The sequence below is a fragment of the Branchiostoma lanceolatum genome, chromosome 6, assembly GCF_035083965.1.
Source record: "Branchiostoma lanceolatum isolate klBraLanc5 chromosome 6, klBraLanc5.hap2, whole genome shotgun sequence".
In the NCBI taxonomy this organism is placed as follows: domain Eukaryota; kingdom Metazoa; phylum Chordata; class Leptocardii; order Amphioxiformes; family Branchiostomatidae; genus Branchiostoma; species Branchiostoma lanceolatum.
Window position 1 is genome coordinate 4,844,525 of NC_089727.1, and position 13,283 is coordinate 4,857,807.

General features: G+C 43.3%; 1 protein-coding gene across 1 annotated transcript; it reads left to right on the forward strand.

The window, feature by feature from the left end:
• Nucleotides 1-5,177: 5,177 nt before the first annotated feature.
• LOC136437202 (angiopoietin-1 receptor-like) lies at nt 5,178-12,854 on the forward strand. Its single transcript, XM_066431683.1, has 8 exons — nt 5,178-5,387; nt 6,833-7,083; nt 7,918-8,005; nt 9,607-9,751; nt 10,508-10,620; nt 11,887-12,018; nt 12,400-12,549; nt 12,838-12,854. Exons 1-8 carry the CDS (start codon nt 5,309-5,311, stop codon nt 12,852-12,854), a joined length of 975 nt encoding a protein of 324 aa, XP_066287780.1. The 5' UTR covers nt 5,178-5,308.
• Nucleotides 12,855-13,283: the final 429 nt, after the last annotated feature.

Genomic DNA, 13,283 nt, shown 5'->3' on the forward strand with positions numbered 1-13,283 from the left:
TAATCAGGCCAAGCAGTTATCGTCTAAGGAGATACGACCTGCACACACACACGCACACACACACACACACACACACGTGTGTACATCAGAGTCCGTGTGCTTTAAATTATAATTTCGTCATTTATTTGCTTATGTTACTTTGTCAAGCCGTATCTAATATTTTTTCCGACGTCAGAATACCTTGTCCATTGCTTTGACAGCCTAATTTGCGATTAAGGTCCCTTGTGAAGATTTAACTTTAAGAGGTACTCTGTCAGTGAGAGAGGTAATTTCAAATTGACGATCCTCCCTAGAAGGTGGGAAGATCACGTCCTTGTCCGGTGATTTGTCTTGGAAGGTTGCCAGGACTCTTGTCTTCCCGGTGATCTCTTTTACCTGAAGCCTTCAGCCCCTATGTTCGGAATTATCAACTTTATGGTAAGGTGAATTGATGATAAAACCCCACACATGACTGTGGCTGTGGGCGGGAGGATGCTGGTTTCGGGGTTCTTTCCGACACTCTAGGAACCACGAGCACTGTCACCGTCACAAATGTGCGTACGAGAGGAAATAATGAACGAAATATACGTACCTGAGAGTTTACCTGGTCTGCTAGCAACTCTTTTTTAAGTATGTAAAATATACAATCTTGATGCCCCGCATTAGGTTACCTGCGTACGGCAAATAAGGAGTGTACATGTACGTGCGTTTGGACGGGGGACTCATCATCATCAATTGCAAGGTGGCCTCTATTTGGAAGACGACGAAGAACTTTTCTTTGGTACGCAGAACGCTCTTGATATGAGACTATCATAACAATTTATTGCTTATACCTTTGGCAGTTCTCACTGGTTCGTCGTCTCAATGCAAAAGATCATTTTTGTTGCAATACAGTATATCAGAAGATAACATAATATGAGGAAGTTGTAGGTGTGTGCTCTAGTCGGCCTGTTGAGAGGCGTAATGATCTCTATGACAGGACAGGATGAAATATGATTTGGGCTCTATCCGCTATGAATGTAACGTTTTATAGCGTGAGCAAGACTCGTAAATCAAAAATTACATAGTTATGATATAAGCACATAGCAAAATATAAGGTTTGATATCTTTAATCTCATGAAACTAGAACATTCAACTCGGTAAATGGTTCGACCGAGATCAGGTGATAAGCATTTTCTTGCTGTCGGATGTATCACACAAGGAATGTTTTAACAATGGGACAGGCACCAGTCGAACGTAAGCTATTTCAAATTTTTATAGCCTATGTTTTTCAACGAAAGCCACGTATTGTGTAATACCTCTCTGCAGATTACTATACAAGAAACCAACCCACGACACAAAGTTCTATTCAAGAAACCAATATAATATTAGCTAGTTAAAGACGGATCGCCTGTTATTTTTCAGTTTAATCTTGAAAATGCATCTATACAGGTGTCTCCTGTCAGGGAACTGCAAGGACTGAAGGATGGTGATGATGGGAATTCAGACCGACGATCGCCCATCTGGCCGCCATATTTTACAGAAGATATTTACTGGACAAAGCAAGATAGAATGTGCCACTCGCGACATGTAATTTGCCGATTTCCTTTTCAATCTCTCTCTCTCTGTGAGCATTCAACGACACATGGCGTGCCTCCTTTTTGATAAGCAGTGTTTCTTGCTTTCTGTACGTGCGGAATGAAGGATAACTGCTCCCACTCCCATCAACCTACTGGACTAAAGCCGACTTGTAGAAAGAACAATCCCTCATGCCGACAGCTTTAAGCCTCTGGACCGGCCTCCGCATGAGTGATTAGCTTGGGACAAGTCTCTTCGGCTCCCTTCTGGGCATCGTAGCCCCTATCACAATTTTCTAGGATCCTCCCACAAGCCCGAGATTCGTTCCTAGTCCTATACAGACGCAGACGACTCTTTGCGTTTGTTTTGGCCTTGATGATGCCTCTTGGGAAAGGAGTTTTCTTGTCAGAGTTTTTCCTCTGTTAGATTGATGAGCCAATACTTCTGTGCAGTGACTATTTTTTCCACCTATATGTCCTAACGCCATCCCTAGAGTAAAGGTTTGACAAACTTAGCTATAAGTCCAAGTCGAAGACGCAATTGTGACAAGATGAAGGAGGAAACGCCAAGAATGTCTGACACTCGAAGACGCTGAAAGCATTTTGATTTGGCGGGCTCAAGGGGCAAGGTGACGTCTCAAGCTTTCCATCACGACGTTTCTAAGACGTCTTTACGTAAGACAGTGGTTTCCAAACCTTTGTGACGTAATTGGTCACACGATGGAGAAAGAAAAATAATGGGCTGTGGCCGCTGTGCGTAAGGGGAGTTTAGTGGCCATGACGTCACAGCGCCATAAGATTTTAACGAACATGTCCATCATTACTTTTCTTTGGAGCAAATGCACTTGCATAGAAGGGGAGCGGGACAAACAACACGAGTATGGGCGGAATTGTATGGGGGCGACTCAACGAAGCACTTGTCACATATCGCACCTGATCCAACGTTTGATACAAAGGGACCGCATCCCCAACTAGGTCTATGAATGTCTTAATCACAGACGCTTAACAATAGCGGTAACGTTACATCCAAATTGACAAAATAACACTATCAAGTAAGTCACAGTCATAATATTTACAGAAGACCAAAGTCCTAGGTTTCAGTGTTACTAATTCATACAACATGTTGTTTGGAAGGTTTTGTGTTAGAATGTGACGTTCTGCTTCCTCAAAATGCCAGCGTACTTAACAGTTGCAAACATGTATTTTAGGGAACGGATAGAGCAAGGAAGCATGGTCATCTTATATTTTGTTTCTTCAAGGAGAAACAAAAGACGATGAGACGGTCCCGTCCCCGTGACACTCACGCTCACGTGGACTTTAGTGCTGTGTTATTCGATTTTGATCGACGGTTCTGATGGACGACGCACGCAACGTTTGCTTTTTGACAGGAGGACCGTTCCATCTTGACACACCACGGGAGAGAGACCAAATTGTGTTAGAGGAACAACCATCAAACAAAGCATTATCTGCTTCTCACGTTGTCAGTATGTATTGTATGGTCAGAAACAACCCAGGAGCATCCTAAACTGGCACGAGTTGGCCAAACACTGCCCCTTTTCTTCCAGTTTTGTTTCCAAAAACCACCCGTGGTAGAAGGGTTGGCACACTCTCAACAAGGATATTGATTCGTAGTGTTTCAAAAGCTGTAATTTGTCAAGGGACTCCGTGTTTCGTTCTGCGCGTGGTCACTATCATTAAGTCCCAACGTTTTCTTCTCAGTATGATGGATGCAAACAGCCGAGGGCGACCATAGTCCGTCCTATAGCCGCACAAGAAAGCACCCGAGATTCATGTTCTTGAAGACTTCCATGCGTGTTTCGATCGACATGCTACATTTAGATGAAATTTGGAAAGGAGGCTGTGAGGACGTGCGCGGAGCTGGCGGATTGCAAAAGGTTCAGCGGCCTGTTAACTGCCTGCGACTCAGGGCACTGCGGCTGTCTGAACTCCCCACGATCAAAAGCGTCACCTGGCGGATTGACTGACACCACGACAAGCGAAATGAAATATTTATTGGAGAATTTATTAACCATTTGGACATGACGCAGATCCGTTAGGGGAGTTCTGTATTCTGTGAACTTGAAGTAGGGGAATGTCAAGGCCATTCAAGATCAAGTTCACATAGCCAAATAGGAAAATGCTACTTCTGCAACTACAAGACCAAGATCTGAACATACCCACAAAAAGCATATTCAGGTCGCTTAGTCAAAAGACGAGATAAGATTTCCTTGCATCTTGACTGCAGGAAACAGCGTAGAACAAGTTTTGGTCCATTGACTCTTCCAATTGAGGGGCAAATGGTATCGTGTTGTGTACTTCTGTACGTGTGTATGTGGCTGTGTGTGTGTGCGTGCGTGTGTGTTCGTGCGTGTGTGTGTGTGTGTGCGTTTGAATGAATGTGTGTGTGTGTGTGTGTGTGTCTGTGTGTGTGCATTCGAGTGGGTGTGTGCGTGCGTGCGTGTGTGTGTGTGTGTGTGTGTGTGTGTGTGTTTGTGAAATTATGTTTTCAGGTCAAAAGCTTGTACATTTTTTTCCTTTGTCGCTCAGAATTTCTGTCAAAGGTATTTTTCAGCATCAATTCTATTTCAATTTTATAGAACCCTGCGACCGTTTCTTGTCGTCCCGTGCGGACGTTAATAGTCAAACTCCTTGCGGATAAGCTGCAAATCGCAACACTGGTGATTTTTGCCATCGGCCTCATTTCTGCAAAGTGAGGTTTCCTGTGCACATGCTCACATGCAGTTTACTTAATCACAAGGAAGTGGTTGCTTCTACTCACAATAGCATTGATTATGCACTGTTATCTACCGAAACGCCAGGAGAGTGATCTCAAAAGGTCCGTATGGAAATGCTCGCTTAACATGTTTTCATGCTTTATTGTCTGACTGACTGAAAAGTACGGACAAAAAGCAGATCTCGACAAACCAAGTACGGAAGGGTGTGTGGGCGTACCATTTCGCGCTCTTGCTGCAATAGACCGAGGCACAGGAAACGTAATGAATGTTGTGAACAATTTACAAAAAAAAAATACATATTGTTTTGTCACATTGTATAATCTGGGTTGACGTGCCATTTAAGGGAACGAATTTCCATCAGACTAATACTTTGTAACTGAAGAGGCGAGTAAAACAGTCTCCTGGCTCCCGGGGATCGAACCCGGGCCCGCCAGTTCACAGGCCGCACGCCTTAACCACTAAAAGGTGCGGACCGGTTAGACAGGTCAGTTAGTGGCGCTATAACCCCACTGTTACAACTTAACAGCGCCGGGATGGAAGGATGCCTACTAGTACTTTTACACCACCAACAACTTGATACTGTAGCTATTAGAGTCACAGCGTCCTAAAGGTGACTTTGCAGCATAGTTAATAACGTTACTAGATGTCTTCTCTGACTTGTGTTCAAAAGTCGCAAAAGTTTCGTTGTAACATTTTCCATTGTATCACTTTACACAGAGCCGTGTGAACTGTAACATTTTATACAATCGGTGGGGTTCTTAGGAAATCCTACACCAGCCCCCCTCCCCTTCTTCCAGTCCAGTTGCGGAGCGCAGGAAACAAAGCCGAACTGCGGAAGAAGTGCCAGATGTAGATAAGAAAGTCCCGCTGTTCCTCCAGTTGAGTCAGTTAGGCTAGCGTGTTTTGCTGCCAAAAGTTGAGCGGAAGGATATGTCCAACCCTAAAATAAATCAGAAATTGCGAAATAAGTAGTTCGGAGAGCCTACAGTTGCGATAGCTGGGGTTGACACTACACAGGAGTGAGCGGCGAGTGCGACCATGGAGGGGGGCAGCTTCGCTCGTTGGACGATGCTTCATGTGTTGGTGACTCTGGGTCTGACTGTGCTTCACGTCCAGGGTAAGATCTTAGACTGTCTATGACGACCTTTCGAAACCAGAGACTTTCCCGAGACCATCATATGTTGAGTTGTTCGTACCCATACAATTTCTAACTTGTCATGTTAGAACTTCTTTGTTGTCCAATGTCTTTTAAACGATGACCCCCAAACAAACTCGTCACCGTCACTCATTTTCCAACCGTCAATGATCCGTTCATACTCTTTCATAACTGTAACAGAAATCCTAATTATCGGAAGCAACATCTATAGCCAAGTAGGAATATGAACATAATTTAGTTAAAGTTGTGAAATTAGCCAGCGGGTAGGAACTTTGAAGGCAGATCTCCTGACCTAGCAGGGACAAAATGTGGTTCTGTGAGATAGCGGCCATAGCGGTTAGGGACATGTCTTGTTGAAGAATGATATAAAGCCTCAGATACACGAGTGGAGAAGGAATTCAATCCCCGTTATCTTTTGAATTGCAAAACCTCCGATATGAAATTTATAGGCAGACCTTTGACTTGATTTCAATGACTGACTTTACCGTGGATAGGCTTATCGTTAACAAGTGATGATAACGATAATGAAACGATACGTCGATGAAGGTTAGACATCCTGGTAATAAGATACACAAGATAATAGATATCTAAACAACTGGATAGATTTTGTAAAATGTTTGTAGATCTGAAAAATATATATTCTAAAACGAATTGACTGGATTTCGTTTCGTGTGGTGTTGGTTTTGTAAGAAAGATCCCTTTTCATAATCGATTCCCTATTGTTTCTGTATTCTGGCTAATCTTGTCGATTGCTGTTCTGAAGTCATCTTGTCTTTTATTGTATTAGTTTATCACAAAGACCACAGGAAGAATAGCTTTTGTAAATAGCTAATTGTGGATCCAAAATGGAGTCAAGGTCAAAATCTATCCACTTGCTCGAGTAATAAATGTTCTCTCCAATAAGGTTACATTTTCGCTAGCGTTCGTGTGTGTGTCTGTGTGTCCGTATGTGTACACGGTAATTCGAGAATGCATAGATGGACTGTCTTGATATTTCATATATGGGTACATCTTGTTAATCAATTTAGGTGATTAATCAATGAAGGCCTCGAAATGATTAGATTTTGGGCCCCCTGGCGCCTTTCTATGTTACTGCATCGGACATTCCGGTTTTTATATCTCCTGTTCTGGACAAGCTATGGTCACGATTTTGGGTTGGTAGATCTTGTGGTCGGGAAGAAGTGACATAACTTTGGACCCTCTAGTCTTTGATAATAAAATGATGTTGTATTTCCCCCAGGACTAACGGTGGATATAACCGTTTGATAACTGTTATTCGAGCAACGGAAAAGATTTTTTAGACTTGTAAATCCGTAATTGATGAAAAAAAGGTTGCTTTTTAGCAAACATATCCAGTTGCTAGAGTAACATATCTTGGATGATAAAATGATGTTAAATTTCCCCAGGGCTAACTGTGGACATGGCAGTGCTGAACGCCTTCCCGGCGGTGGACCCTCAGGACAGAGACACGTACATCTACTGTTACTCCATGGGTGACATCGTCCAGCAGAGGCAGCCGGCGGGGGCAGGGAAGTACCCCCTGCGGGTTGAGCTGGACACAGGCTCCGGTAAAAAGGTCACGGACAAACGGGTCACCTACATGATCCCGCCCAACGGTGTGGCCGTGAGGATGTTGGCGGCAGCTGGGTACGCACAGGTATGTACAACTTACTTACTTACTTTGGTCAAGCTCCCGCTCGAACCAAACTTGAAAGCTTCCTCCACTCCACCCTATCTTCCATCAGGGACTAGATTTCCTTCACTTCGATGAAGGTTTCTTTTGGTCTTCCAAGGCTTCTTTTCCCTTTTGTAGGCTCCCATAACACTAGTGTGGAGGCTGTGATATCAGGATGTCTAATGCAAAGAGCAGCTAATTTCAATCTTCTTGCTTTTATTTTGCCTGAGACTGTTGGCAAGTCTTGATATAGCTGTTCGTTTGTGCGTTTTTGTACAGGCTATGCTTCGTTTATTTGTTTATTTATACGACAAGAAAGTACATAATATATGATACGATAAACAATAGATAAAACAGGTGCATGAGGAGGGAAAAGGCATGCATAGCTTATACTAGGCCCTCCTCCTCTATACCAATCAAGATTGATTATGAGCGATAAATGATAAAGTAACTCTGACAAAGAAAAGGATTTGTAAGACAGAATGCTCTAAAATGAGTTTTCAGACAAACTATCCACGGTCACGCTGTAATTGTTTTCCAAAAGAGACAAAACAAGCGAATTGACTTGCTAGAAATGAAAAAAATAAGATGAAAACAATTTAGAGCATAGCTTTTGACATTTATGTCTGAATTACCATGAACAAATTGTAAACAAAGATGGGGACAGAAAGGCAGAGAAAAACAGCGAGGGAAGAAAAAGCAATGTTTAGGAGAACGAATCTGCCCGACATGTGATTTCAACCCACGACATTGGAAACGGTGAATGTCTAGACACCTCGGACGGTCTGCTGACAGATTTCTGTGCTTCCCCCACAGGTTGGCGCGTTCTCCTGCAAAGCCCGGATGAAGAATGGCGGAGACAAGAGAGTGTCCAAGATCATCACCCTCAAGGTTAACAGGAAAGGTACGTGGACCTTCTTTGGGACAAGGTTTCTCCTGAAGGATGACAATTAAGCCTGTCCAAGAGCAATGCCTGGTTGTCTGGGGGTAATTGAATGTGCTCTATTGGTTGATGGTTAAGATATCCTGACCCAACGCATGTGAAAACATAAACTTCTTGCCGAAGGTCAATAGGAAAGGTACGTGGACCCTCTTTGGGACGAGGTTTCTGCCGAAGGGTGACTATCACGTCTGGTCAAGAGCAATGTCTTGTTGGCTTGGGGTAGTTGTGCTCTATTGATTGATGGTTGAGCTATCCCGACCCAACGCAGTTTAAAACATAAACTTCTTGCCGGAGGTTATGATGAATGATATCATGATGAGTGCGCATGGCGCAACTCGTAAGTTATCTGCTTCTCTGTTTTATGTACGAACAGCAATACATTCATAATCTATGTCACCATCTGGCAAAAGTCTTCTTGCTGACATGTATTTCAACAGATAACAAATGACTAATTCCCCCCTCAATCTGTTTCTGTGCTTTGTAAAAAAAAAGATCAGTAAGTCAGCAAATGTACTGACAACACCTGGAATGTTTGGAAACCGTCGATATAGAGGACACTTTCGCACATCGAATCAGAGAGTATCAGAATGTTTCTCGCCAAGTGTTGAATGTCATCCTGTTCATATCGACATCCGCCAAACGGCCACAGGCGATTAAAAACATGTCCCGGCCTTTGCGAACCGGACGCCAAGAATGTGTTTCCTGTGCAGCCGGTTCCCTTCTTCCATCCTGATGCTCTGATGTTTTTAACCGCGTGACCTTTTTAAAAACTGATGTCATCTTACAATCGTAGATGTGGTGTTTGTTATGTTATGCTGCCGGTAGATGTTGAAGCCATTTCATCTATACAATAATTCAAAACACTGTGCAAAAGAATTGTGTGACCTCTCACCTCCAATCCTTACGACCTGGCACGAAATGGACTATGACTATGAGTATGGATACGATTTCGTAAATCAGTGCCAAGCCACTGAGGGAGCTACCCTAGTAAAAGAATACAGAAATAAAATTTAAAAAAAATGCTATATCCTCCTGAGAATGTTATGGGTTTTGTCCGTCAGGTTATATTTTTCTCAGGCTAGGTTGGGTTAAGTTACGCTTATCAGCTCAGTGAAGCGATTAATATGTTGGGCATGGCGTCAAATACCTTTCAAAAGAATAGTTTCTTGAAATTGGAATGAATGGATTAATTGGCGTTAATGATATATTTCTGATAATTGTAATCATAAAAAGCTAACAGTCTTCCTGACCGAGTACGAATTTTCTACTGTGTGTACTTTTTAAAAGCCTTCATCAGAGTCAAATGGCCACCTAGATCACGTGACCTTACTGATACTGTAAATGCATTTCAAGTTCGCGTGGTTTTTATTTCGCGGTAGGGAGAAAATGGGGTGGTCGCGGTGGTTTAAAAGTTCGCGCTGGAAAACCGCCAACATAAACCACCGCGAACATTTCTGCACTTACAGTATGTGACAATAACAGTTCGTCAAAATAAGAGCCATTGTTGCCTGTGAAGTGTTCCTGTGTTGTTGACCGTTATCTCCCGATCGTTGCGCCCTCAGCACACTTCTTCCCCGTGGAGTTCACCAAGACCGTGAACCTGGGGGAGGACGTGACGTTGCGCATGACCATGCGTAGCCGGAAGCCTGACGTGGCCATCGCGTGGAAGAAGGACGGCAAATCCGTCAACAATCCCGTCAATGACAGGTAAACAAATAAACATGAAAGGAATGAAAATATTACACATTTATTTAGATATTTTGTATCAAAAATGGTAGTGGGGAGAGGAGATGGTAGGAAGGATGTTGGTAAGTTTTTTTTTCCAGTGATGGTTCAGATGTGCTGCTTTCATTTCCCACTGTCCTATCGTTGTTGTTCTGTTAGGTTCTTTTCATTACGTTTCGGATAGCTAGGGAAATCTCCACTATTCAATATCAATGCTTTTATCGGACAAAATGTGGATATGGAATGATATAGAACCCTTGTATTTTGCCAGGCCTGATTTGACTATCCGCCAAGCCAAGAAGTTGGACACGAGAATCTAAACAAATAAACGTAAATGAGTTTCTAAAAGTTGCATAAATTGTTTAGACATTTTATCAGGGATGGTAGTGGGTATAGGGGATGAGAAAACGGATGTTGGTAAGGGTCGATTTTGTCAATGACGACTCAACTGTGTTGTTCACTACCATGGCTGTGTTGCCAGCTTATTTACGTTGCTTTTTGCGATAGTTAGAAGGGATATAATTAAATAACAGTCAAATATTCGATGTCAAGGTTATATATCTATACTTTTATATGGCAAAATGTAGTCTGTATAACGCAAACTCCAGCTGTCCGGGGGTTTCTGTCCCCTCCGCGGCAAGGCGGTTACAGGGCGGCGAGCCGTTACAGGAGGCTTGATTGAAATCAGGCAAGGCAAATGTGGCTAAGCAATAACATTGTGCTCTTGTATCTTCCCAGGCCTGAGTTGATTATCCGTCAAGCCAAGAAGTCGGACACGGGAATCTACGAGGTCTTCTACTTCGGCTTCTACGCGACTCGGCAACAAGGCATCATGAGGCTCATCGTTAGAGGTCGGTTCCTATATTCCGCGGGGAAATATGAATCATAATTAATGCTAGGGTCACAATTACCAGCCGGGGCCCGGTCGGGCTGTTTGCGGAAACGATAAATCAAAGTGTCTATCAATAGATATGCACAAGCTATGCTCTTAGAAATATGGTACGTTATGTGCTTTTAGTGGTCTTTTGTATCATACTTTACGTTCCCAAAGACTGCCTGGCCGGGCCACGGATTGGAAATGTGACCCAAGCATAACAGACTGGTGAATTTAATGGTTCTTGATCCTACCAGTCGTTGCAAATCGTAAAACATTCGCTAAGTAAGCAGGGAACTGGTGACTGGAGATTCGGACAATAACAATTGTGATCCTTGATGATTTTCATCAACAGATTCCTCAGTCCACTTTGCGAAGAATACCTGACACTATAGAGGTGGCAAGGAGCAAACTATGTTATTTCGGACACACATAAAGTTCAGTGCAGAAAGTGCAACAAGTTTTCTACTTGCACTTATCAGTCCGCACCAATCTGAGAATTCCCGCCTGAACTTCCGAGCGGGAGTGTAGGAAAACCTCGTACGAAGCGAGAGAGTGCCATTAACTAACACGTCCTACTTCCGGCAGACCGCACTGGCGGGAAACAGGCAACATCCGGTTCACGTTGTGAGCCCCGCACTGGTTAAGGATCGGGTCAAACATGTACAATCTCCAAGTAGATGTAGAAAGGAAAAATCGTTACGTTTCTCAAGCTCGCGGTTTCGCGGGCCTTTCTACAAGCAGAGGTAGACGCTGCTCCACGGAACCGGGATCTTGAGAAACTTTATGATTTTGCTTTTCTTCATCTGCTCGGAGATTAGAACATGTATTCTGCAAACAAACGTTGGGGATAAAATCGTAGCATTTTTGTCTACGTGTTACAAAACCGGATGAACTAGAAAATGTCATGGCATTCCCTGAAAACATCTGCTCAAAGATAAGGTCAAACGATAGGGCGCACTAGTCTCTTACTAGCCTCTACTAGGCTCCGTGGATGGCTGGAAAAATAGTAAAAACTGGCCAAATAGAGTGAATAGTATGTTATGGGCGTCGGGTATACGGAGAGAGAAACAATAGGCGACCAACGACCTATTCACAACATTGTCCCTCTCTCCTTTGCCGACTCTCTTAGCATACTATTCACTCTATTTGGACAATTTCTACTATTTTTCCAGCGATCCACGAAACCTGGTAGAGCTAGAGGATAGTCCCTTACGCTGATGGAGGCATTTGTCTTTTCTAGGTTGTGCGGCGAGAAAATGGGGCGAGAACTGCGAGAAGGACTGTCCTGTGTGCTACAACGGTGGCCAGTGTGACCACACGACAGGAGAGTGCATCTGCGCACCCGGGTTTAACGGTACCAACTGCGACAGGGGTAAGAGGAATTAAGGAATATCCTATTCTGCATAAACAGAAACATGTTGATACATGTACTGTAGGCATTGTTGTTGTTGCTTAGATGTGTATAAGTGTGTATAGGCCTTCAAGCCTGAAGCGGACAATGAATGAAAAATAATAAACAAAACTGTGCCAATAAAGCAACAAAAAAGTCTAAGTGACCGTACTTTTAATAAAAGACGGGACTTGCAAGACCCCGTCAGAATTCACCACTTTGAGCAATCGTGTTGACATGTAATCCATTGTGGTCTCATTGACTTGTGATTAAAACATTGCAAAAACTACCCCTAACAACAACAATTCATATCTGTAATTGACTGTATGAAGTAAAACCATATGTTAAATCTGTTTCAACCAGGCTGCGGTGGGAACCGTTTCGGACAGGCTTGCAACTTCCGCTGCAACTCTATGGGTTCGATAGACGGGTGCCGAGGCCGCATGCTCTGTGTTCCAGACCCCGTAGGGTGTGTCTGCCCACCTGGATTCAAGGGACCTCTATGCTTACAAAGTAAGTCAACAACCAATTCTTCAATCAAGAAATGTCATGACATTACTCTGTCAAAGATATTACATGTCTTATGTGCGAGCGCCTAGGCACCGTTGACCCACTTCTAACGTCACATTTCCGGAAGGTCAGATGTCACCATAGAGTCAGTCAGTATACTTCAAGGTTTCGAATGAAACTTCGTGTGGCGAGGGATCCCTTGTGTTGGATCGAAAGTTCAGAACTGAATAGTCTTCTTCCAGATGTGTTGTTAACACAGTATGTTTGCACATCCGGTATTTTCCTGTGTAGGGTTTCTTAGGCGCTAGGATGTCTAACCTCCATAATTCTGCAAAACTTGCAATTTATGAGCACTTTTTTTTGGCAACGATTTTCTTCCTTCGGATGCACACGAGGAAGAAACTAAGCACTGTCGCAGCAGATTTTAAGCATTTCCTTCGCCATTGCCAGCTTGCATCCTGATGTTGAAAGATGCTCTCTTATGACATTGTGGATATATCTGTTCGTCTGCCAACAATTACCTCCGCGCTATTACTTTTCTTTTTATGCCGTTACGCTGTATCTATTAAAAGTTATATGAACGGTAATGGCTTTTCATGCTCAGAGTTTGTATGCGAGGGATTACTCTTCATTAGATGAGCTTTGTACCGCTTGAACAACTTTCGATTTGAGGCGCATGACTCAGGAAACTTTTAATCCCGTTCGTAGACTCATCGTTTTCGATCAGGCAAAAGTTC

Excerpts from the sequence above, each read along its gene's own strand:
- LOC136437202 (XM_066431683.1), top strand. The coding sequence starts at position 5,309 with ATGGAGGGGGGCAGCTTCGCTCGTTGGACGATGCTTCATGTGTTGGTG. Across the intron at positions 9,752-10,507 it reads AACAATCCCGTCAATGACAG|GCCTGAGTTGATTATCCGTC; the intron begins GTAAACAAATAA and ends GTATCTTCCCAG. Across the intron at positions 12,019-12,399 it reads CGGTACCAACTGCGACAGGG|GCTGCGGTGGGAACCGTTTC; the intron begins GTAAGAGGAATT and ends TGTTTCAACCAG.